This window comes from Chelonoidis abingdonii, chromosome 1 (genome assembly GCF_003597395.2).
Source record: "Chelonoidis abingdonii isolate Lonesome George chromosome 1, CheloAbing_2.0, whole genome shotgun sequence".
In the NCBI taxonomy this organism is placed as follows: Eukaryota; Metazoa; Chordata; order Testudines; family Testudinidae; genus Chelonoidis; species Chelonoidis abingdonii.
The window spans coordinates 1,065,407-1,092,797 of NC_133769.1; the positions used below are offsets into that span (position 1 = coordinate 1,065,407).

Consider the following 27,391-nt stretch of genomic DNA (forward strand, 5'->3'; position numbering starts at 1 on the left):
GTGCAGTATAAGGGGCGCTGCGTGCTCCCCCAACCCTCAGTTCCTTCTTGTCCCCAGTGAAGGTGCTTCAGAACTGCTCTGCTCCAGCTTTGCTGCAGCTCGTCCCCAGAACTCTTGTTCATTCAGTGTGTGGTACCTGTTATGACCTGGCGGGAATCCCTCCGCCGTCAATTGTGAGGGCACACTCGACTAGGGCGCAAGGCTCGTTGGCTGCCTTTTTAGCCCATGTCCCCATTCAGGACATTTGCAGGGCTGCCACATGGTCTTCAAATCACACGCTCACCTCGCATTATGCGATCATTTCCCAGACCAGGGAAGACGCCGAGTTCGGCAGGGCTGTGCTCCGTCACGAGAATTTGTGAACTCCTACCCACCTCTAACAGATATAGCTTGGAATCACCTAATGTGGAATACGCATGAGCAATCACTAGAAGAAGAAAAGACAGTTCCTTTTCCATAACTGGAGTTCTTCGAGATGTGTTGCTCACGTCTATTCCACATCCCGCCCTCCTTCCCCTCTGTCAGAGTTGTCCGGCAAGAAGGAACTGAGGGTGGGGGGAGTCCGCAGCGCCCCTTACACCTCGCCATGGAGGCACCACTTCAGGGGTCACCAGGGCGCTCCCCTAAGGGTACTGCTAGGGGAAAAACTTCTGACACCCGTGCATGTGGCAAGCACGCATGCCTATTGTGGAATAGACACGAGCAAAACATCTCGAAGAACACCGGTTATGGAAAAGGTAACTGTCTTTTCATACTGTTTAAGTGCTTTGAGACCCTCTGATGAAATGTGCTATAGAAGAGCAAAAACCCATTATTGGAACTCAGTGAAGTGTTTGATAGCATAGGATGCTGGGGGAAGGTGGAAAACTTGCTGTATTTTGCCATACTTGTTTAGACTTTGCCATTAGCTAATCCAATTGTGTACTATGACTCTCCCAGTATAAACTATTCTGCAGACACACATTGAAGTTCTGTAGCAACCCTGCCTTGAGCACTGTAGCAGATTGCCTTGAGCCCATCCAGAAGGGACAAAATTGTTCTGTGAACAGGTCAAAGTAGCCAGCTGTGGAATAATGATCTGACCCATTAAGTACAAAATAAAAATCTGTCTCGTTTCAAGTCTTCTGTTACAAATGACGCGACCCTTGCTTAGCAAATGTGTAACAGAGCTGTGCCCTGTGTGCTACACTAGTATGAGTGCTCTTTTGTGCCTATCTTCTTCATTCTTCTCCTTTTCCCCTCTCCTGCATTGGGGGCAATCTATAACATAAGGGAAATTGATAGTCTGAAGCAGCAGCAGCTAGGTAGGTGTTAATCTTGTCATTCCCCCAAGAGGCCCCCTGTTCTGAAAGGGCTTGACCCTTCCAAGGACAGAGAGCTCTGTGCTTGCTGCCATGGGGGTTGGCATCATTTGAAAAACATTTACCAACCTAACATGCCTTCATTGTTTTAGTTGCCCATTAGTTAATTTTGTTCTAATGAGGCTCTGTTAATGTAATCATCTGACATTGGGAAAGGAAGGTGGAGGAGAACCCAAGTTAAAAAGAGCCTAATTAGCAAGTTAATTATAGCAAGCAAGAAAATGTACTGGTTATATAAATAAGCGATTGTTATGCACACACAAGTCAGGCCATGTTAGAAACCACTGCTAATGGGTTAGAGGTCGGGGAACATTGTAACTCAATGTAAAACAAAAAAGAAAAACTGCTCGGACTTGTTTGTGAGCTGCTAACAGAAATGCCTCATTAAATCTTGGGGTTCTTCCCTGCCAAATGGGCCACTGGAGAGGGAGCTGGAAACCCAGGCAAATGTAGCCTACTCCTTACCTGCCCTCCTCCCGCCACAATAAAATAGACTTGAAACCAGAGCAGACAGGATTTCTGATGCTGGAGATATAAATGAATGGCCAGCAACTACACTGGACTGGAAGGATTGCGGAAGAGCTGTAGATAATAACGCTATGCCGAACAAGAAGAAGTACATTGTGAATGGCGATTCAGAGATTAAAGCCCAGGTGAGGGCAGTCTTTAGGTACTATACTATAGACTTTCTAGAACAAAGTACAATTGTTTGTTTTTCTCCCCAGTCACTTACTTTTGGTATCGACTAAGCCCCTTCACTTGGTGTAAATGAAGCATAATCTCCAGAGAACGCATCTTTGTTTGGCTGTTTCCTCTCAAGATAGGGGTTTAAGTGCCGCAGCTTCGAGTTGAACTTGTTATTTTAGAGACGTTCTGTCGTTTCTCTTCAGACCATACCTGTGGGAAGGTATAGTGGAAATCTGGAGCGAGGAGGTTGGACGGGGCAAACCAGCATGTGAAAACCAGAGCTTCTGATGGCCATACTTGCTATTGAGCTTTGTAAATCCTTGCAGAGCTGGTCTTAAATTGAGGCTCTTGGGCAGCTTCCTCGGGAAGAGGGGGGGCTGTATCTCACTTCTTTAAAAAGAAGTGACTATGCACCTGCATTTAGAAATCATTAACCCTCGTGGATCTTGCATGAATTCCAGCCTGAATCGGTCCGTCCTGCAAAGATCTATATGGCTGTTAGAAGCAATTTATATATAACCACAGATGGTCGAAGCAGGTCAGTCTCCTAAATCCAGGTGTTTGTTGTTTTTAAGGGTCTTAGAATTTATCACCTGAAAACTAACTCTCCTGGGAATTTGATTGTTACCTTCAGAGGGACTTTTGTTTCTTGGTCTAAACAAGTTCTACATGTAATCAGTATCCTTGCTTTTGTTGGTGTCAAATAGCAAGGGAGAGTCTTGATTACAGGTTATGGTGGTAGCTTGTCTCAGGTGCAGCAGGAAAACGGCTCTTTCTGGGGTAGCGTAGCCTTGTGGAGAACGGGTGTGAATTAATAGAATTTTAAATGAGAATTTTGGTCTGACAATAAATGAAGCTTAAAGATCTCAATTCTTACATGTCTAGGTAGGGCATGTTTCTGTTGCAGAGATTCCAATTCTGAACTGCAGTCCTGATCTAGAAATTGTACCATTTAAAAAAAAAATTGTGTGTGTGTGTGTGTGTATATACACACACCCACACACAGTATGATCGTGTATGTATGTATGTATCACCATCATACTGTGTGTATGCATATACATAAGAAATATGTATATAATATACAGCCAGACTGAGCTGGTTATAGTAATTGTCTGACAGAAACCAAATTCCAATTATTGACCTACGCAGGACGGTGAATGAGAGTGGAAGGATATAGTTTCATGAGAGGGACTTAGTGAAATATTATGCTAGTTAAAAACACGACTGGGGTGTGGACAGGAAGGCATATCATTGCTATATATAGTGCTGCTGTTGGTTTGGTATGTAAGTGCCATGTCTTGGGGTTCAGTGCCCTGTTTTAGTTACTCACTCTTGGCTTGAGTCGGCATTCCTGTGGTTAGAGCTGAGATGTGGTAGTAACATGACCTGGGTTCTAGTTCTTTGTAATTTGGTCACTGGTTTAATCTGTGAACTTGGGCAAGTCACTTAGATTCCTTTGTTACTTTGGAAAAGGTGCTTTGAGATCTCTATATGTGCTATATAAATGCTAAATATAATTGCACTTTTTACAGCATTTGTAATGAAAATCCCTTAAGAGATGATGCCGGAGAATATTAACAGAATGTTGCTTTTTTCCCCTGAATTCTGCAGTAGGAGTTATTCATCCTTGTTAGCCTTCCAGCATATCTAACTTTTCCTAGAGCATCATTTTATGCCAATAATCTGATGGGGTAAAGCTCTTCTAGCCATGGAGGGATCTGTTTAAATGAAAAGAGCATTCTTGCAGAAAAACAAACTTCTTAGGGTACGTCTATACTACCCTCCGATCCAGCAGGTAGTAATCGATCTATCGGGGATCGATTTATCGCATCTCGTCTAGACGTGATAAATAGATCCGCGAATCGACGCCCGTACTCCACCTCGGCAGGAGGAGTAAGTAGTGTCGACAGGGGAGCCACGGCAGTCGATTCGCCACCACGAGGACTGCCAGGTAAGTCGAACTAAGATACTTAGACTTCGTAGCTGGATTTGCGTATCTTAGTTCGATTTCCCCCCCCCAGTGTAGACCAACTGTTAGAAAAGGGCATATGCAGACCATTGTGCATAGAATCCACGTCACAAGGAGTAGAGCTATTTGAAGGCTGGAAGTGCAACTCCTGATTCTCACCTTAATTTGAGTGACCACTTGCCTTTTTCTGTTTGATGTCTGGTGTTCAGTAAAATTTTATTGTTGATTGAGTATTCTACGATTCCTGCAATACCAGCTTTAGGATTAACAGAAGAAAAACCTGGGTTGCTGTTGCAAACCTTCTTACAATCCTTTCTTCCACAGCTATGACTGCAGCAGGATAATTTTATTAGCCCAATGACGTTGCCAAAGTTGCAAAACAGTTCTCCGCATTCCTGCTGGAGACTTGAGGTATCACCAGATCAGCCCCGATAATCCCTACCTGCTTACCAGGCTTCATGCCATGGCCATGTTCTGGATGAAGTGATCTTGTCTGACCTAGACAGTATTCCTATTAAATTGGACATGGGAGTGACTTTAAGTGATGTAGTGCTACTTGCCTGCTTGTGCTAAGGCAAAGAGTGAGACATCGGGACTGTAAATGTAGCACTCCCTTGTGGCAATATAGAGCATTGCAGCTTAAGTTACTGTGCTTGAATTTGAGCTGCTCCCAGAAAGGAATCAAGTTCCAGGCAGTTAGGAGAAATGCTTAAACAGAACCAACTACTTAAAATATCCTAAGGGGTTAATAATCACAATTCATGGTTCTACAGTGTTTTGAAGGTGTAAATACTTAACCCTTATTGGGCCAGATCATCTGTTGGTGCAGATTGATTCCAGTGAAGTCAGTGGAGCTTTGCCAATTTGCACCAGGGAAGAATCTGGCCCATTATTCTTAATTATCAAGTGAAGAGTTATTTCCAGTTTCACTGAGAGAGTTTTAACACGTTAGCGCACACAAAAAAAGACTTTGGATCAATGCTAAAAATTAGCTAGCATAAGAAGTCAGATATCGGCAGTGAATATATCTGTGACTAATAGACATGTGCTCTGCAATGTTTGCTGAATTGCGGCATAGTAATAGTGGTTAGAGCAGGGAAGGAGTGAAAGTAGACTGCCTAGCATCTATCTTTGATGCTGCCACTGGCCTGCTGTGTAACCTTGCGTGAGTCAGATAAATTCTTAGCTTTAGTTTCTCCATTTGTTAGAACATGAGTCCCCACCTCAGATGTTAGCTCAGAACTTGCAGAGTGCCTTGTGATCTCTGGGTGAAAAGTTGCTAGAGAATTGTAGTTAGGAAAATGAGAAATTCAAATTACTTTTGTGTTTTTCTAAATGAACTGAACTTCTATTTAATAAAGAATCTTTTGTTGAAACTTATAAGATATGCGTTTATAGGGACTTGAAGGGTCTGGGGACAGGCATTGGGCAATGGAGCTTTCAGTGGTAGCTCTCAAGTAAAAAATCTGGTCCAGTTTGGTAGCTATTACTATCCAACATCTGTGTGGCCTATGTGGAATGTGGTTTGTCAGTCAGTCCCTATTAGGCAAATGGCCACATCACAAAACCACTGTTATATTTGGCCCTCTTATTGTCAGTTTCAGCAGAGGTCAAGGGTGGAATAAGACACGGGACTGGGAGGAATAAAAACTCCCCATCGCCCACTCCTCCGGTGTTCCTAGAGATGTAACGTCCATGAAAGGGTTCAAGCACATTGGCAGAGGATGTAAGTAAGGACGCTACGTGTGATTTTACTCTGAATGGCGTCTATATAAAAATGGCACCACCTTAGCAGCTCTGTCTGCTGCATGCTTTCAGAATAGATCTGCTGACTTTACGAACTAAAAATCGGTTTTGATTTCTGTTAGCCTGGTGGAGTCAAGACAACTGTAGAAGAATGAACTGGAGACTAAGCTTTCCTGTGCACTCCAGTAGAATTATTTTCCATCTTTCAGTCAGTAGTATGCAAATCCATTGAAGTTAATAGGGTTGCCCAGGTGTTGCCCAGAGCCTAACCTGGCCTGTAGGATTTTGATTATTGATGGTGATGCCTGAGCTGGAAAGGACTCATCTTGATTCCCAGATCCCAGACTGAGTCTGCAGGGTTGGCAGTTACCGCCCCCTTCCCATCTTTTTACTAGTTAACTGAGCACATCTAATCATTGGGAGAGGGTAAATACAGAGCCCTGCCATGATGTATTTATACTGCCTTCATTACTAGAGCATTGCTTGTAAGAGTAAGGCCAGGTCTACACTGCGACTTTAAATCGGTTTAATGGCCGATATACCGATTTAACGCTGTACCCGTTCACACGACGTCGTCATTAATATCGAGTTAAACGGCTCCTTAAATCGATTTCGGAACTCCTCCCAACGAGAGGAGTAAGCGCTAATTCCGGAAGTGATAACTCGGATTACGTGGTTCGTCGTGGACGGAAGCGACATAATTGGCCTCCTATAAAAGAGGTTACACAGTGCACCACTGCGCTCTGGTCCGCAATCCGAACTCGATGCGAGTGCCGGTAAACCAAAAAGCCCGTAGACCTTAGAATACATTTCTGCTTCACGTGTCAGCTCTGGATCAGCACGGGTGGGATGGCAAGTTCAACAGCTAAAAGTAGCTCCTGATTGACCTTTACGTGAGATACTAGATCTGATCGCTGTATGGGGAGACAAATCTGTTGGATCAGCAGGCTCCGTAAGAACAGGCAAATGCAAGCCGTTTAAAAAAAACTCCAGGATACCAGGGTGGTGGACAACGACGTACGGCGCGAGAGACCGCGAAGCTCAAGCAGATGCCTCATGTGGAGGGAGGGAGGGAGGGGGACAATCAGGTAGATGAAGACTAGCAGCTACTCTCGCCGCCACAGCGCAGTCTCGAAAACGTGGATTCTGCGCGTTCTGCGAGCGTCCCATGTCTGTAGCTTAATTACCACCGTGTCTTGCGTGGTTCGACGGGAAACGCTGTCAGTCTCTTCCCCCCCCCCAGCAGTAAAGAGGAAGTAAAGTACATAATTCGCATGAGTACGCGTGATGTCCACCGCTCGCTGTTCTGAATGCTGCTTGGCAGAGAGGTACGCGAGGGGTGTTGACAAGCGGTCCAGGAGTACGCGTTTGTATCTCATGGTCCATTGATGCTGCTGCTTATGGGCGTGTGCTCAATGCAACTCGGGAGGAAGGCGCCAAGGACGGTTTTGTTCTGCTGCTTCACCCCAGGGCAGGGGTGAAGGCGTACCACCGCACCCACGCCGGGCAATGTTTTGCTGCCCATCCAGGCACTGTGCTCTCACACCGGAAGTGGGAACTATGGGATAGCTGAGGAACAGGCTACCCACAGTGCACAACCGCTCCTGAAATCGATGGTAGCTTTGGACCATGGACGCAAACAATCGATTTCATGATCCCACTGTGGATGCGCTAAACCGATTTTATTAGATCTGTTTTGTAATATCAGTTTAAGCTAATTCGAAATAATCGTGCAGTGTAGACGTACCCTAAGAGTGTTAGCTTCAGTGCCTTGGCCAAATTCCAATTTGGATAATTACAGTTTGCCAAAATAAATCTCCTATGGCATTTTCAGCTGCAAGTGGTGTTCTTCACTTTTTGACCTGTTACACAGAGTTTCCTGTACACTATTAAACAGCTGTCATGTTCCACCCTAGAGATGAAATGATCCTAACTTTATTGTGTGATCCAGCCATTACTTTGTCGTCCTTTGTGACTTTGTAGCAACCACATTTATACAGATATGTTAACTTGCCAGGCAATCAAGAGGCTGGGGGGTTCTCCAAGTGTCACATCCCAGAATTATGATAGCCACATCTTCTATGGCAAATCTTAAATAATCCAGTGTATGATGTATTGCTATGAGGGTTGCTTTATTTCTGCCTTGGGTCTTTTACACAGAAGGTATCTAGCATCTCATGGTCTCCATATTTCTTGTCAGGTCGGTGGTTGATAAAATAATCTTCACTTCAGTTCTACAGATTTCTGATTAATAATCCGCACTCTTTTCAGTTTTAGAAAAAGCACTTGAGTTACTGGAACAGAAATGTCTTTATTCTTCTAACTACTGTGCCTGTTGGTAAAAGTGATTGAAACATGAGCTTGAAGTGTTTGTGGAAGAGAAATGGGCTTATACCATGTGTGCTAAGCTAGGCCCAAATTAACACCCTCAGTTATATAACAGAAATTGCTGCTCAGTCCCCACTGAAACAATGCAAGTAGCCCTTCTCCAATGTAGTCGTTGAGGCTGTTAGGATTAGCCTCCTCTGTCAGGCAATGGATTTTTTATACCACTTGTAACTGGGATTCTTTCTTAACAGATCCAGTTTGCTGACCAAAAGCAAGAATTTAACAAGCGCCCAACGAAGATTGGTCGCCGTTCTCTGTCCCGTTCCATCTCTCAATCCTCTACAGACAGCTACAGCTCAGGTAGGTACCACTGCTGGCTCCCTTCTGTCTGTGTGCCTCTTGAAGCTGCAAGTGTTCTCTTGTCCTTCACTCATATCCTGGGGATCTGTCATAAACAGATAGCTAAGGGTTAATGTTTCTTTTACCTGTAAAGGGTTAACAAAGGGAACCAAACACCTGACCAGAGGACCAATCAGAAACCGGATTTTTCAAAGCTCAGGGAGGGAATTTTTGGGTGTGTGTCTTTTGTCTGTGTCTCTAGTGCTCTCTCAGCTCTGAGAGAGGATCTCTCTACCTTCAGGCTTTCTAATCTGCTGTTTCCCAGTTGTAAGTACAGGTATAAGACAATATAGGTTTTTATATTGTTTTTTATTACATGTGTGTAGTTTGCTGGAATGTTTAAATTGTATTTCTTTTTGAATAAGGCGTTTATTCATTTGTTTTTTTTAAGCCAATGACCCTGTATATTGTCACCTGGATACAGAGACCATTTTATGTCTTTTCTTCTTTTTATATAAAGCTTTCTTTTTAAAACTTGTTGGATTTTTTTCTAGTTGAGGCTCAGGGGATGGGTCTGCAGCTCACCAGGAATTGGTGGGAGAAGAAGACAGGGGGAAGAGAAAATCTCTTCGGTTAGAGTTACAAAGCTTGCATTTGCAGGGACTCTGAGTGAGGGTGAGAGAAACCTGATCTCACTGGTTTGCATTTCAAGGAATTGAAATAGGGGTGATCGTCCCGGGCCATCCAGGGAGGGAAGCCTGGGAGGAAGTAAAGAGAAGACAAGGGGAGGGGGGGTTATTTCCCTTTGTGGTAAGACTCAGGGCATCTGAGTCTTGGGGTCCCCCAGGGAAGGTTTTGGGGAGATCAGAGTGAGCCAAACACTGGAATTTGGCTGGTGGCAGCGCTATCAGATCTAAGCTGGTAATTAAGCTTAGAGGAATTTATGCTAGTACCTCATATTTGAACTCTAAGGTTCAGATTGAGGAATTATACTATGACAGGATCTCATAGTTTTTTCCTTCATACTTCTAAGAGGTTTAGGAAAGGGGATGAAGAGAGATTTTGTTGCTGTTTTCTTCTCTCCATATACAGTTGGCGCTTGGATGCTACACTAAATGGGTTTCTTACGCAGAGTCTGGCTTAAAACTCAGATTTAGGCTTCCCTGTCTCTCTAACCCTATTGTTCCCTCTCAAATCCCTCATGTGTCTTTCCAGCTCCTCTTCCTCCCCTCCAAGGCTTGTGCAACTTCACACCCAGCTTACAACTGTGCTTGTATTTCATCGTGTTCCTCCACATTAGCTGTCCTAACTGTTGTTCAGGTGTGTGTCAGCGTGGATCCCATGATAGTCGCTCATGTGCGCAACATCAGGCTTTGAACAAAGAACTAAGGGTCACTCAATGAAATGAATAGGCAACAGGTTTAAGACAAACAAAAGGATGTACTTCACACAATGCAGAGTCAACCTGTGGAACTCCTTGCCAGAGGATGTTGTGAAGGCCAAGGCTATAACAGGGTTCAAAAAAGAACTAGATACGTTCCTGAAAGATAGGTCCATCAGTGGCTATTAGTATGGGTAGGATTGGTGTCCCTAGCCTCTGTTTGCCAGAAGCTGGGAATGGGCGATGGGATGGATCGCTTGATAATTACCTGGTTTGTTCATTCTCTCTGGAGCACCTGGCATTAGCCATTGTCAGAAGACAGGATACTGGTCTAGATGGACCTTTGGTCTGACCCAGTATAGCCTTTATGTTCTTATGTATGTTCTTATGTTATGAACAGCAGCATCCATTGGAGCTGCATGTGCTACCATATGAAGGCATAAAGGGTGGAGTGGCTCAGTTCCTTCTGTCCGTGTCTGTGAGACGGAACCTTGTGCGTCTCCAACGTACTAGTCTATAACTCCAGTTAAGCCTCTCAGAATTCTTGAAAATAAATAAATAAATCAGATGACTTCTGCTTCCTTTGAAGAACCGCTATAATGAACTCCGTCCATTTGGAATGATTTTTGATGGCCAGAGTCCCTTGTTCAGGATGTCTTAACATGTCAGACTCTAAACCTGTGGTCTTCAAGCCCTGCCCTTCCTGTAGCAGGTTAATTTAATTAAGATAGGCACAGCAGATGCCTCTTCTGTTTGGGAGAGAGTCATATACCTGGTAGGTGCCAGATGTGCTGCTCATTTTCTTCCAAGATGTGCAAGCCGTGGGACGCACAACAGAAGCGTCATATGTTCAAACAATCTATGAAGATCTTTTTGGACCTAGAGGAGACAGGTACCAGAGCCCACCAGGTAATGAACCGACCATCTTCCATGAGTGCCCTGTCTAGCAGACACACCATGCCTAAAGCCAGCCCAGAGAAGACGGCACTGAGAAAAGACTTTAAACCAACACCTCCAGTATCAAAGTGCAGCACCGAGAGAGGCTTCCTTGAACACAAGGACAAAGACTCCAGATGGAGCTCAGTCTTCCCACAAGGAAAGACCACATAAGGGGGACTGGGGCACATGACTTATGAGGAGAGGCTGAGGGAACTGGGATTGTTTAGTCTGCAGAAGAGAAAAATGAGGGGGGATTTGATAGCTGCTTTCAACTACCTGAAGGGGGTTCCAAAGAGGATGGATCTAGACTGTTCTCAGTGGTGGCAGATGACAGAACAAGGAGCAATGGTCTCAAGTTGCAGTGGGGAGGATCTAGGTTGGATATTAGGAAAACTTTTTCACTAGGAGGCTGGTGAAGCACTGGAATGGGTTATCTAGGGAGGTAGTGGAATCTCCTTCCTTAGAGGTTTTTAAGGTCAGGCTTGACAAAGCCCTGGCTGGGATGATTTAGTTGGGGATTAGTCCTGCTTTGAGCAGCTGATTGTACTAGATAAGCCTGAGGTCTCTTCTAACCCTAATATTCTAGATTCTCTAAGACTTTGGGAAACCCATGAGCCAAGAGGTAGTGATGAGGGACTGCCTACCACTGAAGCACAGAGGAAAAGTTCACTGGCACCAGTGACACAACCTTCAGCATTATAGACTCACAGACTTTAAGGTCAGAAGGGACCAATATGACATCTAGTCTGACCTCCTGCACAAAGCAGGCCACAGATCCTACCCATCCACTTCTGTAACAAACTCCTACCTATATCTGAGTTATTGAAGTCTTCAAATTGTGGTTTGAAGACCTCAAGCTGCAGAGAATCCACAGCAATTGATCAGCGCCCTCCCCCCGAGCGCTGCTTTACTGGCATATATCCAAATTTGTGTTACATCGGTCGCATTATATCGAAATAGAGTGTACCTTGTAAAAATTCAGCCACTAAATCTGAAGGCTGGGGGAATTTCCCTGTCTCTAGGGTCTGCTGCTTCTGCTGTTCTAACCAACTCTAACAAGGTGCCTCAACCTTGAGATTCCTAAAATACTTCTGAAGAGCTGATATTTTCCTCTGTATTCTCCCCCACGTCATTGTACATTTGAGGATGCTTCTTGTATCACAGATAGAAATTTGGGTTAGAAGGGGACCTCAGAGATCATCTAGTCTAACCCCCTGCTCAAGCAGGACAATCCCCAATGGCCCCCTCAAGATTGAACTCACAATCCTAGGTTTAGCAGGCCAATGCTCAAACCACTGAGCTATCCCTCCCCCCCATGTACAAAGCATAAATACTCCAGCGCATTGGTGTAATATGCTTGTTTGTCAAGTGACACTTTTTATAGGCTTGGCAAATTTGATTTTTTGTTTGTTTGTGTATTCTGATGGATATTGATGTTATTTTTATCTTTTTTTATTTTTATCCATTAAAATGTTCACAGTTGCAAAAAGTTAAAGATATTGTTTGTTAGTGCGTTTGTTATATTGTTTTATGGATTACATATTGGATGTACTCTATTTTATTAGATTCTGTTTATTTTCATTTATCCAATTTAAATATGTTTCTCAGGTCTGTGCAGAATAAGAGAAGTAATTTTATCTATGTTTATAAGTATCATTATTACATAAGAGTTTGTGGTGGAAATTAGTTTGAGGTAATGTGGTAAATTGGAGGGCAGTACTCAACTAATCGCACCAGTTGGTCTCTCTCGCATATAAAAATTTAAAACTTTATACCTTGCTTAGAACACTTTATACATTGAATGTCAGAATGTCAAAGGAAATTGATTCATTCAAAATCATACTAGCTTAAGTAGCACTCTCTTTCTTTCTTGGACCGTGCTCCATTTTTCTAGATTATTCGCTTCGATCGGCAAATATCTGCAAGAGAACCTTGGTGCTATCTTTATAGAGACTTAATCATTGTTTGCTGATGTGCGTGAAGTTCATTGTGGTGTTTTGATATACCCACTTCGTCAGACGCAGGTAGTGAACCTCATGACGACGTTCATGATTTTGAACAGTGACCAGGAAGAATTCCCGGTGCGTCCTTTTGCATAAGGGAGATAGACAGCTTATTAGTATTAGTTATGATGGCAACTGGTGCGGTATTACGACCTAGCGACAGCTTTCAACGCTCCAACAAGCATATGCGTGTTATTCTTTAATAGGGTAGCCTAACCGAGGGAGTCTCTCGTTGCTTCTGGTATTCACCCACGAAAGCTCACGCTCCAAAACATCTGTTATTCTATAAGGTGCCACAGGATTCTCTGCTGCTTTTACAGATCCAGACTAACACGGCTACCCCTCTGATACTTGACATCGATGGAAATATTTTTTATCAGTTTATGTGTGTACAGTGAAATTAACGTTTACCATCAATAACCAATAAATATCTAATACTTCCAAGCCTACTTATATAAAAATCCAATCCCTGTTTTTCACTGAAAGAAAATTCAGAGTTTTTGTCCCATGCAGTGCTTTCAATGAGGCAGCTGTATTTAGACTTGTGGTGGTCATCTTGTGTACCCTGTAGATACACCAAAAGGCTCACAGAACGGTTTCATGGCCAGTCTGCCCAGCTAGCTGTCACAGCAAGTGGGGGAAAGGCAGCTCTTTGCCACTGTATGACCTGGCATTAGTCACAGCAGCAAGGCAGCACAGCCTAGTGGTCTGTATATCGTAATCCTGTCTCCGCCAGTGACTAAGTGGCTTGGCCTTTGGCAAATCGTTTAATCTCTCAGTGTCTGTTTTCCCTCTTCTGTAAAATCAGGATAATCTTTACCTGCCTTGCAGTGGTGTTATGAGGATTAGTTAGTTAATATTTGTCCAGTGCTTTGAAGCGTTTAAGTGCTAAGTGTTGTTGTGCACACTACACACATAAATTGGTTATTGAAATAAGATTAAGTTAATAATATCTTTAATTAAAGGAGATTGATTTCTTTCTCACGCTGTTTCATAACTTCAGTGGGGTCAAACAGAAAAGGAACAAGGTACATTTTCTATTAGCTTGTAATAAGCATCTTTTGGAGGTGCAGGTCTTAGGGAGAATTAATTGGTTAGTGGGGGAAGTGCCCTTTTTTGGAATATACCCTAGTTCCTCTTTTTATCAGTGTTTAAAAAGAGTCTGATGGTATCAGTAGTCAGATTTTCCTGGATCCAAACCCTAAATCTGAGCATCCTTGAATATTGGAAAAGTTCAGATCCCCCTCCAGTTCCTGCCAGTTGGGACTATTTCTAGTCTGCAGCTATTTCCCCCTCGCTTGGATAACACTGCGTGGCTACTGCCATTTCTTTGACATCACATAGCTTTGTTTTGCTTACTTGTAAATCACTGAATGGGGGCTCTGACCTAAACTTTAAATTAAATTTAGGAGAGAGATAGATCTTGCTGACTTCTAGTATCTTTCTAAAATTTGTGTATTGGGGAGATCCTGTCCTCAGTAATTTTGTCAAGTGCCACAGGAAAGTAGGCCTCACACATAGCATAACTTCCTCTATGGCTGTTAACAGTAAAGAATGCAGCATGTATGAAAATCTGGTTACTACCTATGTTTTACAGGCTTGGTTACAAAAAGTACATCCAGCCCAAGGAGTAACACCAAGTTATGGTTTTAAAAACCCTTTGCACAGATTAGCTGTTTTCAGGAAAATAATCCTGCATTAACTAGTTAATCCTTCTGCAGTTTTTGATCCCAGTGTTCAGTATTGTATAACTTGCTTTCTTTATTAAAAGAGAGGCTTCCAGTTCTTCACCTCCGTGAATGTGTTTTGCCGTCGATGTGCTGTTTGCAGGGTCAGACTTGCCTTTCGCACCCTTGCAGGGGACAGATCCTTTGCAGAGAAATTTCAGTAATGTATAATTCTTGGTAAGCAGATTAGAAACAAGCAGGTCTGGGGAGCCTGGCACGCAGACAGCAGCAGGACTAAGCTTTTTTCCCTAGGGAGTGTTCTAAAGTGCCTGCGGGAGGCTAGAAAAGTCAATAACTAGCACAGTGGGTGCTGTATGAAAGACCATATGCATATTAGCAGTACAGAACGGAGGGTTTTAACTGTGTGGTTGAGATCTACTGACACTTAAATGCTAATGAAAGGTTGTGGGAGTGCTGGAAAGAGGAGTTTGTATCCCTATAACTTGAGTCCTTTGAGTAGCTTCTCAGTAACAAAACCCCACTCTTGGGATATAACTGAACATGCCATTGAAGCTTGGATCCCTCTGGAAAGTTCTGACTGCTGGAGGGACAGCACACATGGTTTGTGACATGGAATACTCCATGAGGGGCTGTATAAGGGGGAGCAGACACCCTGTGTCACCTGAGTTCCTCCTCAAACCATCTAAGCTCAGAATACTGAGGGGGTGGACTGTGGATCTCAACTTTCAGTTTAGGTAATTGCTCTTTCTCTTTTTATCAGTACAGAGCCCCACTCTTGGAAACACTGGTGCAGATTCAGTTATATTGTGACAGGTCACCAAAACTGAGACTCTTTTCCACTTGGGTACATCCTAGTTGAAGGCTTTGCACTAAGAACTCTGAGATTCCCTGGAAGAAAGATAAATGTTTTCACAGAAGTTTGATGAAAACTCCCTTTGCTGAGATTTCGGATCTGGGTGAAGCATGAGACCTCAGTTATGTTAAAGATCCAGAACCAGTGGAAGAGAAAATGGTGGCTTGACTCCACTGAATTCCCAAACTATCTGGTCCTGTTTGATGTTATCTATAGAACCGTGTGCCTTGTCTTTTATCTTTCCAATAACACTTGAATCAAATGGTTTGGGGAAAAGGCATACAGAAACTGATGGCTTTAATTCAGGGAGAAGATACCTATCAGGGAAGCGCAACTTGTTCCTCCTCAGGAGCACGATTCTGCTTATTTGGAATTCTCTTGTGCTGCAATAAGATCTCTTTGTCGTGTTCCACAGATTGGGGTATGGGGAAATAGTGAACAAGACTTACGGTTCCAGAGCTTGAGCCTGAATGTCTACACCCATACCCCTAGTCAACCAACATGGGACAGCTGTGGGTGTTTAATTGCAAGGTAGACATACCCTAAATGCACAGCAAGCCAGGGTGTGAGCATACAGTGCACTAGTTTGCCACACACTAAGCAGTTGTGTGGACAAGCTTGTAGTGTATCTTTAGGGATTATTTGTGTGTCATGTTGCTTGTTCTGCTGAGTTTGTCTGCCCAGGTATTCTCCTTGTCTGGGAGCTGAATAGTTGGTGATGTGATATGCTGGTGAATGCACTTCCTCTGGACACTGAAGGGTGATTTATATGGTTTTTTTTGTAATATTGTATTTGTATATGTGGGAGGAATGTCTTTTATGCCAGTCTGATTGATCTGAGTTCCGGCATATGTATGTGCAGTCTGCTTTCTTGTTTTGCTGATAACTGGAGCAGGAGCTGGAGGCTTGAACTAGCCCTTGAACGTAGATGGTTTATTTTCCTCAAGTCCACATTCTTTAGGTTTTTAGAGGCCTCATTTTTAATCTGGCAAAGGGAATAATCAGAATATATGATGGCATCAGTCCTAGCAATTGTATGAGTGTTCTGACTTGGTGCTGCGGTGGAGAGTGTAACAGTTGTCTGGTCCCGAGTATCTTCTGAAGCCTTGTGGTGGCAGGTAAATCCTTGTAGTTGTGAAGTGTGTGTCTGCTTCAGTGAATGTGATCCTGCAGATGGGATTAAAATGACTTTTCCTGATTTATCCTGTGGCCCAGGGACTGAATTGAGAGAGTGTTTTTTGAAAGGGGTCTTGAACTTCTTGTAGTGACTATGTCTTTATCAGCTGTCTAGGTATAGAAATACACTGTCACATTCATGTCTTAGCTGTGCTGCTGTGTAGCCTGCTGCAAGGCAGTTGGTAGATACCAGCTGAGCAGTACATAGTCCAAAAAGTAGAACTCCACTGGATAGCAAACCTTATTGATGCAGAAACAGTAATACTTCTTATGTGATTGTTGGATGGATCTTTAGAAATAAGTGCCTTTGAAGCTGAGAGCTACAAACTAATCTTGTAGATTTAAAGAGGAAGTAATGGAGACTATGATCATAGTCCAAAACTTAAAGTATCGAGTGAATACCCTAAAATCGAGAATAAAAAGGAGCCCTCCAGATCAAGTTAAAATAAGAAAAGAACAGGAATAACCACTTCCCACCAGTACTGATCGGGAAGTGTGTTGGTGCACTAATCTGCAACAGAGCAGAATTCTCGTTTCTGATCCTTTTTTTTGCGAGAACTATCCCTGAAGAGGGATGGAAAAAGTGAATAATTTGGAACTATGGAGTGCGATTGTAGAGCGTAGCCACTTCAAGAGTTTTCCAACACCCACTTGTCTGTGATCATTTTATTCCATGTTTTCAGAAACAGGGAACAGGTGGCCTCTGAAGCGAGGGGGAGACAGGGCTGATGTCCATTACATCCAGGTTGACTGGTCTGAGGCTCTCAAGTATACTTCCAGAACTTTTACTTGGTGTTTGAAGGAGGACCTGAAACACAGATGAAGACATATGGGTTTGACAATAAGACTGAGATCTGTGTTTTCCAGAAGAGAGGAAGACCTCTGGTGTGGTTTCCTCTTGACAGTCCGGAGAAGTCAACAGATCTTGTTTGTGGTATCTAAAGGGAGTCTTCCTTCTGAAGGAGGGTTTTTGTATTCCTAGAGTCTTCAAAGTGAACCTTAAATCTCACTTTCTCTAAGGTCTCATTCTTGCAGGCACTTAAAAGCTCCCAACATTCAAAGGGAAGGTCTTCCCTTCTAGGTTATTTGTGTGGAGGGACTAGAGCACTTTAGCCATGTTACCCTTCTGGTGGTTATGGCAGTGGCAATAGAACGATTAGGCTCATCAGACACATCATGTGCAACCTTGAAAGAGTACTTAGCCACTGTTTGGCCCTTTGTTTAAATGTCCCCAGCTGCTTCTCACTGCTTTTCTGGAAGGAGACACAACGGGGGGACCCAGTCTGTCCCATATATAAAAATCATCTTTCTAGTAATGTCTGATAATTTGTGATGCTTATTTGTAAAGTGGCCTGGCATCTGAATAGTTCTGTCTGGCTGGCGCCGTTGTCATTTGGGGTTGACTTGTACACTCTCCTTAAATCTATTTTCTCATTAGCAGCAGACAACTAAAGAAGATGATCTTGGATGCCAGAAAAAGCATTCAACCCATGCGAGGACACTTGATAGAATTTATACATCTTATAAGAAGTTGGAATGATTGAAACTGAAATCATCTATAGATTCTTGGCCAGCCCAATGAGATAATCTTTAATAGGCAGTGCAAGTTACTTTGGTTCCACGATATCAAATAATTTTTGCCTTTTTTTTCTTGGACTGAAGAGTTCTAAGTCCAGTTTGTAGACAATTCTTGTCAAAAGATCTTGAAAGGATTTAAAGTTCTCTGGAGGGAAATTGTAGAGAATTCTATCAGGGAAGGAGGACAAACAGTGTGGATCAGGTTCTTGAGAAGTCCATATCAGGTATGTCTACATTGCAATTGACTCAGACTCAATGGGCTAAAAATTGCAGTATAGACATTTGGGCTTGGGCTGAAGCCCAGGCTCTGAGACCCACCGCATTCACGGGATCTCAGAGCCCAGGCTCCAGTCTAAGCCTGAGCATCTACACTACAATTTTTAGCCCCGAACTATGTGAGTCCAGGCCAACCATAGCCTCGCTGCAGGTCTTTTACTGCAGTGTAGATACACACTCCGAGACATTCTGACCAGCAGAGAGCTCTGTATTAGCTATGAATAGAGCAGATGATGCGAGGAGGTTCCATCGTTCTAGGTTCCAGCTGCTTTGTCTTTGGAATGGAATATGTTGGTGATGGCTTCCATTTGGTTTCCGGTCCCTGAATGTTGCTTTGACTGTTGATCCTAGGGTTGAGGGTCTCAAGGAGCCTGACATCCCGCAAGGGAACTCGTTCCATAAAGATAAAATGGTATCAAGGGTCCCCTCAGATTATTACGATGAACCGTGCCTGCTCTTTAGGCAACCATCATCAAGGTTGGAACCAAGAAGAATTTGGGGTAAGGCTTGGGAAACAGAGCTCTTAGCACAGGTTTCAAACTTCACCTCATATGACAGTAAGGTCCACTCTGAGGGATCAGAGATCTTAGTCTTCGACACTAGTGGAACCCCATGTTTTGCCTTAGTAATTGGGATGAAGGGGAGGGGGGACTCGTACTGAGTCATCAAAGAAATCTGTTCTTGATGGGAGATATAGGTGGGTTGTCCTCAATAAATCTCTTAGGCCAAACAAGGAACTGGACTCAAAGTATCAGCTACCTGCCCGAAGGTTTGTGTGTCATTGGCACCAGCCATAATGATTTCCACACTGTCTTGAATTCTGTCACTGGGGACAAAGATTTGTTCCTCGGCACTGCAGAACTTAATCTCTTAGGCACCAGATGTTTCTGAGCTCCAACATCTCTTGCACCAGAGATTTTATGTCTTCTATCTCCATTAGACCTCTGAGAGTGAGAGTGAGGGGAAAGATGGGTGTCATCTTTCTTCTTCTGTCTCTTGGCCCCAAAAACCCCTGGCTCAAAACTGAACCTGGGGTACCATTCAGCCCACCTGAATCCCCAGACCTTGTCAGCACTGAGCATTTCTTGGCATTGGATTTTTGCCTTCTCCTGCATTCAGGAATGACGGGAAGGACCAGATACCAATTCTGACTCCATATCCATCCTTGAAGCCCTCAGTGCTTTATCCATCAGGATTAACCTGAGGCACGACATGCTCTCTTCATGCCTGAGACATAAACCCTGTATAGACTGAACAACACTGTCAACACTCCAGTCTGTGATCCTTGCCTCGTGCATCATAGAGTGGCTCTGAGTGCCAGAAACACAAGAGGGCCATTCTGTATAATAACACTTATTTCTTTATTCATTGAGCTATAGAAAGAGGAGAGAGAGTTCTTCTTCAAGTGCTTGCTCATATCCATTCCAGTTAGGTGTGCGCGCACCGCGTGCACGTTCTTCGGAAGATTTTTTACCCTAGCAACACTCGGTGTGCCGGCAGGGTGCCCCCTGGAGTGGCGCCGCTATGGTGCCGGATATATACCCCTGCCGGCCCATCCACCCCTCAGTTCCTTCTTACTGCCCGTGTCGGTCGTTGGAACAGTGGAGCGTGGCTTAGCTGATCTCCACTTCCCTAGCTATTCGCTCATTTCTAATCATTATTGTGTATATAGTTCGATATTCTATATTTCTAGTTAGTTTTCTAGTTTTATTAGTTGTTTGTAGTAGTTATTGTATAGAGTTAAGGGGGATCGGGGATTAGCCCCTTCCCCTCACCCGGTACCGGGGCCCATGCCCGGTTCACCGGGCTTCAGACCGTGCTCGGCCTGTCATAGGCCGATGCCCACAGGAGACCCTCACGACTCCTATCTCAAGTGCTTGGGCGAATCCCACCTCGCAGACAAGTGCCGCATCTGCAAGGCTTTCAAGCCCTGGATGAAAAAAGAGCGGGACGTTCGTCTAAAGCAACTCTTGATGGAGGCAGCTCTAACTCCTCCATCTTCGGCACCGACTGCGGCACCAGGGACAAGTGCCTCCTCCGCACCGGAACGCACGGGTGCAGCGAAGGTTCCTCAACACCAGCCTTCACTGACCCAAGCTCCTGCCCGGCACCACTCTCTCTCCCCAAGGAGCAAGAAGCATAAGACTCCTGCGGCTCCCATATCTACGCTGGAGTCAGAATGCATTACGAAGTTGGACCGCCCGGCACTGTCAACTGCCGCGGCATGAACGTCTTCTGCACCGTTGATTCCGGTCTCGCTGGAGCCATCGAGTCCGGTGCCTACCAGCTCCCCGGCGCATGCCATGGTTGAGCTTATCGTGCCCTCCACGCCGGAGACATTCTCCACGGCACGGGAGTTGATTGCCTTGACGGAGCCCGAGCTGCCTCAACCCCCAGCACCGCCAGTGCGGGTTGTTCAATCATTAGGCAAGCTCACCCTCATGAAACCATCCTCGCCCAGCACCACCGAACGTCGCTGGTCACGATCCAGGTCCCGCGGGTGCTCTTGGTCCTGTCACCGATCCCGGTCCTGACGCCGCTCGCAGTCCTGGTACCGCTCTCCATCTAGGTACCAGTCGTACTCGCGGCACCGTTTGAGATCCCGGTCGCCGACCCGATACTCTCAGCACCACTCCAGGTCCCGGCACCGCTTGCGGCGCCGTACATCTTGCAGCCGATCTCGACGCGAGGATTCAAGGCACTGGTCTCATTCCCGGCACCGCGCTGGTCGCAGGTCCCAGTCTCGCTCCTGGCACCGGTACGACTCCCGGTACCGTTCTCCGGTGCCACGTGGAGATGGATCGAATTGACGCAGAGACCATCCGCAAACCATCTCAGCTCCTCCGTGGCCTTCTCGTCATCCATCCGTCTCATCCCATGCGGACAGTGCTTCCTATGGGGATTTGGTTACTCACAGCAGGTTTCCCCAAGGATCCCATGGCCCGGACCAGGCACCTCATCAGTGGTCCTTTTGGACACCTTGGGCTTATCAAGCCCAAGGGGAACCCGCTATGCCATCGCACTCCGGTCCCTCAGAACACCGTGTGCCAGAGGCCACTGTTAGCAGACCTCCCCCGGCTGGTACGGAGGAAGCTCCTGCCCACGCATCGGACCCACACGATCTTCTGGCTCCGGACGTCCCCCAGGATCAGGAGTCAGTACAGGACCCACTCGTCCCAGGGCTTTCATCCTCCTCTTCTCTGGATGAGGCAGTCGCGGGGACGTCATCATCGGGCCTGCCTCCAATCGACCTCAGGTCACACCAGGACTTTCTGCGGCGTGTCGCCCAGAACATCAGCTTGCCAGTAGAGGAAGTTCCAGAGGTGGAAGACCCGTGATAAGTATATTGTCTGTGGAGGCACCAACTAGGATAGCTCTCCCCTTCATCCGTTCAATCCAGGCCAGGGCTGACACCATCGGGCAATCCCCAGCATCCATCCCGCCTACAGCCAGAGGGGTCGAACGGAAATATATGGTGCCCTCCAAAGGGTATGAGTACCTATATGTGCACCCCCCTCCCTGTTCATTGGTTGTACAGTCCATCAATGAACGGGAGCGCCACGGCCAACAAGCCCCTGCACCTAAATCAAGGGAGGCCAGGCAAATGGATTTGTTGGAACGGAAAATCTATTCCGCGGGAGGCCTCCAACTCAGGGTAGCGAACCAACAAGCCCTCCTGAGTGGGTACAACTACAACACCTGGGAGGCGATAGGGAAGTTTACAGAGCTGGTCCCACAGGACTCCTGCCAGGAATTTACAGCACTCCTGGAGGAAGGAAAGAAAGTAGCGCGGACCTCCCTGCAGGCCTCCCTGGATGCCGCCGATTCGGCAGCTAGAACGGTCGCCTCTGGAATTGCCATGCGACGTATATCATGGCTGCAAGTGTCAGGCCTGCCACCTGAACGTCAGCATACTATACAAGACTTACCATTTGATGGCCAGGGCCTATCCTCGCAGAAGACGGACCCTAGGCTACAGAGTCTAAAAGACAATTACGTAATTATGCGTTCGCTAGGAATGCATACGCCACAGACTCAAAGACGATCCTTCCGCTCCCAACCTCAGCACCTCTACACCCCGCCTAGGCCAAGGCATGACTTTACCAGAAAGCGAGGTCGTACCAACCGCAGACGTCAGTCTGGACCTCAAGGGGGTAACAATTCCGGTCCCACCAAGCCAATATCAGGATCCAAATCAAACTTTTGAGGGTCCGCCTGAGAGCAGTGTACCAATTGCCTCCCAGGATCCTTTTTAGTTTTACAACTGCCTTTCCCCGTTCTTCCGTGCATGGTCTCAATTAACGTCAGATCTTTGGGTCCTATGCACGGTGGAGCTTGGATACCATCTTCAGTTTCTTCCATCCCCTCCCTCCCAACTCCCCTCCTTGTCCCTCTTCAGGGACCCCTCTCTCGAGCAACTCCTCCTGCAGGAGGTTCGGAGGCTCCTTCAATGGGAGCTATAGAAGAGGTACCGGAGGAATTAAGGGGCAAAGGGTTTTATTCCCGATATTTCCTAATCCCCAAGGCAAAAGGTGGCCTCCGGCCTATCCTAGACTTGCGAGGACTGAACAAATTCATGAAAAAGTTCAAGTTCTGCATGGTATCCCTGGGAACCATCATTCCTTCCCTGGATCCCGGAGATTGGTACGCCGCTCTCGACATGAAGGACACATATTTCCACATTGCAATTTACCCCCCGCACAGACGGTATCTACACTGTGTAGTGAATCATCAACATTATCAGTTTACGGTCCTTTCCTTTGGCCTCTCCTCAGCCCCGCGGGTATTCACGAAGTGTATGGCGGTTGTCGCCGCTTCCCTCCATCATCGTCGAATACATGTCTTCCCATACTTCGACGACTGGCTTATTCGAGGGACCTCGTGGCACAAGTCACCAGTCATGTGAGCATCATAAAGGACCTATTCACGAGTCTAGGCCTGATAATCAATTTGGAAAAGTCCACTCTGGTGCCTACGCAGAGGACAGAGTTCATTGGAGCCACACTGGACTGCAATCTTGCAACGGCCAGTTTGCCTCTGCCTCGTTTTCAGGCCATAGTCTCCCTTGTCCAAAGACTTCAAAGCTTCCCAACAACCTCTACCCGCATTTGCCTTGGCCTCCTCGGTCACATGGCTGCATGCACATTCGTCACAAAGCACACCAGACTGCATATGCGTCCTCTTCAAACTTGGCTCGCCTCAGCCTATCGTCCGGGCAGAGACGCCATAGACATTATACTCACAATTCCGCTGAACATTCTAGGCTCCCTCGACTGGTGGCAGACACCATCCCGGGTGTGTGCAGGTCTGCCGTTCCATCCACCGCAGCTCTCCGCATCCCTAACAACGGACGTGTCATCTCTCGGCTGAGGTGCTCACCTAGGGCACCTTCGCACTCAAGGCCTTTGGTCGTCTCGGGAGTTGGCGTTACACATAAATGTCCAACATAAATGAGAGCGGTCCAACTGGCGTGCCAAGTGTTCCAGCGTCATCTACAGGGCCGTTGTGTTGCAGTGTTCACATATATTACATAAACATGTATTACATCAACAAACAGGGAGGGACACAGTCCTTCCCCCTTTGTCTGGAGGCGATTCAACTGTGGGACTTCTGCATAGCCCACTCAATAGACCTGGTAGCCTCCTTTCTCCCAGGAGTCCGGAACACTCTCGCAGATCAACTGAGCGGATCCTTCCTGTCTCATGAGTGGTCCATCCATCCGGACATTCTCCATTCTGTATTCCGGAAGTGGGGCTTTCCCCACATAGACCTCTTTGCCTCCAGAGAGAACAGGAAATGCCAGGTGTTCTGCTCCCTACAAGGTCACTCCCCGGGCTCCCTCTCGGACGCATTCCTAATTCCGTGGAAAGGTCACCTATTTTATGCCTTCCCACCATTTCCTCTCGTCCACAGAGTTCTACTCAAGCTCTGCCGGGACAGAGCCCAACTAATACTGATCGCTCCGGCATGGCCAAGACAGCACTGGTACACCCTGCTGCTTGACCTCTCTCTGGGAGACCCGATCCCCCTGCCACTCTGCCTGGACCTCATAATGCAGGACTTCGGCAGGCTTCAGCACCTGGACCTGCAGTCCCTTCATCTGACAGCATGGCTGCTGTCTGGTTGAGCCAATCTGAGTTGTGTTGTTCCACCTCAGTGCAACAGGTGCTGCTGGGAAGCAGAAAGCCTTCCACGCTGACGACATATCTCGCCGAGTAGAAGCTCTTCTCCCACTGGTGTGCCCAGCATGACTTTATCCCAGAAGATGTATCGGTCCCTATTGTCTTGGACTATTTATGGTCCCTCAAGGAGCAGGGCCTGGCGATCTCTTCTATAAGGGTGCGTCTTGCAGCTATTTCCACCTTCCATCCTGGAGAAACTGGCAGTTCAATCTTTTCTCACCCTATAGTTTCCAGATTCCTCAAAGGCTTGGAGCGGCTCTAACCCCAGGTCAAGCGCCCAACTCCTACCTGGGATCTAAACCTCATATTAGCTAGGCTCATTGGTCTCCCCCTTTGAGCCTTTAGCCACATGCTCGCTGCTGTACCTGTCCTGGAAGACAGCCTTCCTCGTCACTATCACCTTGGCTAGGCGAGTCTCGGAACTTCGAGCTTTGATTGTGGATCCCCCGTATACGGTATTCCACAAGGACAAGGTATAGCTGCGACCGCACCCAGCATTCCTCCCTAAGGTGGTCTCTGCCTTCCACGTTAATCAAGACATCTTTCTACCAGTCTTTTTCCCGAAGCCGCACTCATCGCGTCAGGAACAACAGCTGCATACTCTGGATGTCCGCAGGGCTCTCGCCTTTTATATCAAGAGGACCAAACCCTTCCGATGTTTGCCTCAGCTATTTGTAGCTGTGGCAGAGTGCATGACGGGCATGCCAATCTCTTCCCAATGGATTTCATCTTGGGTGACATCCTGTATCCGGGCATGCTATGACTTGGCTCATGTTCCAACTGGCCATCTCACTGCCCACTGTACTCAGGCTCAAGCCTCATCTGCCGTTTCCTGGCCCATGTTCCCATCCAGGAAATATGTCGTGCGGCTACCTGGTCTTCCATCCACACATTTGCATCACACTACGCATTGGTCCAGCAGTCCAGAGACGATGCCGCCTTTGGCTCAGCGTTCTTACATTCCGCAACGTCTTGCTCCGACCCCACCGCCTAGATAAGACTTGGGAATCACCTAACTGGAATCGATATGAGCAAGCACTCGAAGAAGAAAAGACAGTTACTCACCTTTGTAACTGTTGTTCTTCGAGATGTGTTGCTCATATCCATTCCAAACCTGCCCTCCTTCCCCTCTGTTGGAGTAGCCGGCAAGAAGGAACTGAGGGGGCGATGGGTCGGCAGGGTATATATTTGGTGCCATAGTGGCGCCCCTCCAGGGGGTGCCCAGCCGACCCACCGAGTGTTGCTAGGGTAAAAAATCTTCCGACGAACATGCACGCGGCGCACGCACACCTAACTGGAATGGATATGAGCAACACATCTAGAAGAACAACAGTTACAAAGATGAGTAACCGTCTTTTCCAACATGCTGCTTCAATAGCTGGAAGAAGCTGAGCGCCATGCCCTATTATCTAGCCTCTCATGAAGTATTCAGAGCTCCAGGCAGTCAGGGCATCCGACTCCACAAGGCTGAGTTTTCCATAGGGTTCTGAGCTTCTATGGAAGATACAGGTGCTTCTCTAGAGTGGGGAGGGGTCTGCACTGATAATACTTGAAGGTGAACTAGCAGCTTAGGAGGAAAATTGTTTGGATGCAAATGAATAAATAGAACTGGGGTGAGGGAGAGAAGATGAAAAACAAGTAAAGAAAATGTATAAACAATGCAAAGAAGAAACACGTGACACTTTTGTCACCAGGTATTTGTGTATTTATAATTTAAATAGAAAGGTGAAATACTTCTCACTAACTCTTACCAGTCCTTGGAGATTGGCTAACAGGATTGTGGGATCCAGTACTGACACAGTGGTTCTCTTTCAGTAACACCAGATCATGTGTTCTTGCTGTAAGACAAAATGTGTTTTTAATAACTGTCAGCATCATAGATTCCCCTGGCATCTGAAAATCTAGCTGGGGCTTTCTGTCTCTTACCACACTTAGACAAAGGCCCACCAGTTCTGTTGATGCACGAGGCAAAACAGATCAAGCTTGCTCTCCAATAGCTGTAAGGGCTGCACAGAGCTAAAGGAAGCAAACACTTGTTCATGTCCGTAAAGTGAGCAGCTGAGACTGAAACACAGGGAGTGGAGATGCTGAGTGAGAGTGGACCATTTTTAAATGCCTGTTCTTTTGACTATAATTGCACTTTAAAACTCTTGTACCTCCAACCACCTTCCTGCCCATTGTTCCAATCTTAAATCTCCTTAACGAGAATTTATCTCCAAATAACATATTCCCATGTCTACACCACAAATTTTGGTTGAAGCAGGTAACATCAGTGTACAACCACTGAAGATAACATATTGCTCATGCGTATGTGTACTTGGCTGCTTATGTACTCACCAGGAGTGCTTGTGTCAATACAAAGTGTGGTGCACCTTGGGTAGGTATCCCAGTGTGCCATGCCCCACCATCTGGTGGAATGCCTTTTGGGAAATTTTCACAATATGGGAGATAGAAATTAGTCGCACAGGAATGTCTGAAAGCTAAGGGTCAAGTTTCCAGCATGCAACTTTCTCCATCCTGTAATGCCGTCCATATTCCATAATTTTCATGCCTTTTATTTAAAATCCTACAAACATGCACGATACTTTTCATATCAGTCATCCTCTGATAGAAGTGTGAGGCCTGCAGAGGCCTGCACTCCTCTAATGAACATTGCCAATACAGGACATACAATTCCCCTGTATTTACAGACCTCCATGAAGTACCACAACAACAAGTTTCAGAATAGCAGCCGTGTTAGTCTGTATCCACAAAAAGAACAGGAGTACTTGTGGCCTATTAGAGACTAACCGATTTATTAGAGCATAAGCTTTCGTGGACTACAGCTCACTTCATAGGATGCATAGAATGGAACATATAGTGAGGAGATATATATACACAGAGAG

At 45.9% G+C, this 27,391-nt stretch overlaps 1 protein-coding gene across 3 annotated transcripts in view; it reads left to right on the forward strand.

The window, feature by feature from the left end:
- Positions 1–27,391, forward strand: part of AHCYL2 (adenosylhomocysteinase like 2) — a 223,705-nt gene that overhangs the window by 153,811 nt on the left and 42,503 nt on the right. For 2 of the 3 annotated variants that reach the window (XM_075063578.1, XM_032780940.2), the window contains exon 2: positions 8,343–8,451. In XM_075063578.1, coding sequence (XP_074919679.1) covers positions 8,343–8,451 — 109 coding nt within the window. Of the gene's footprint in view, positions 1–1,864; positions 2,015–8,342; positions 8,452–27,391 lie in introns of those variants that run through there. The other variant, XM_032780941.2, reaches the window with a different exon arrangement.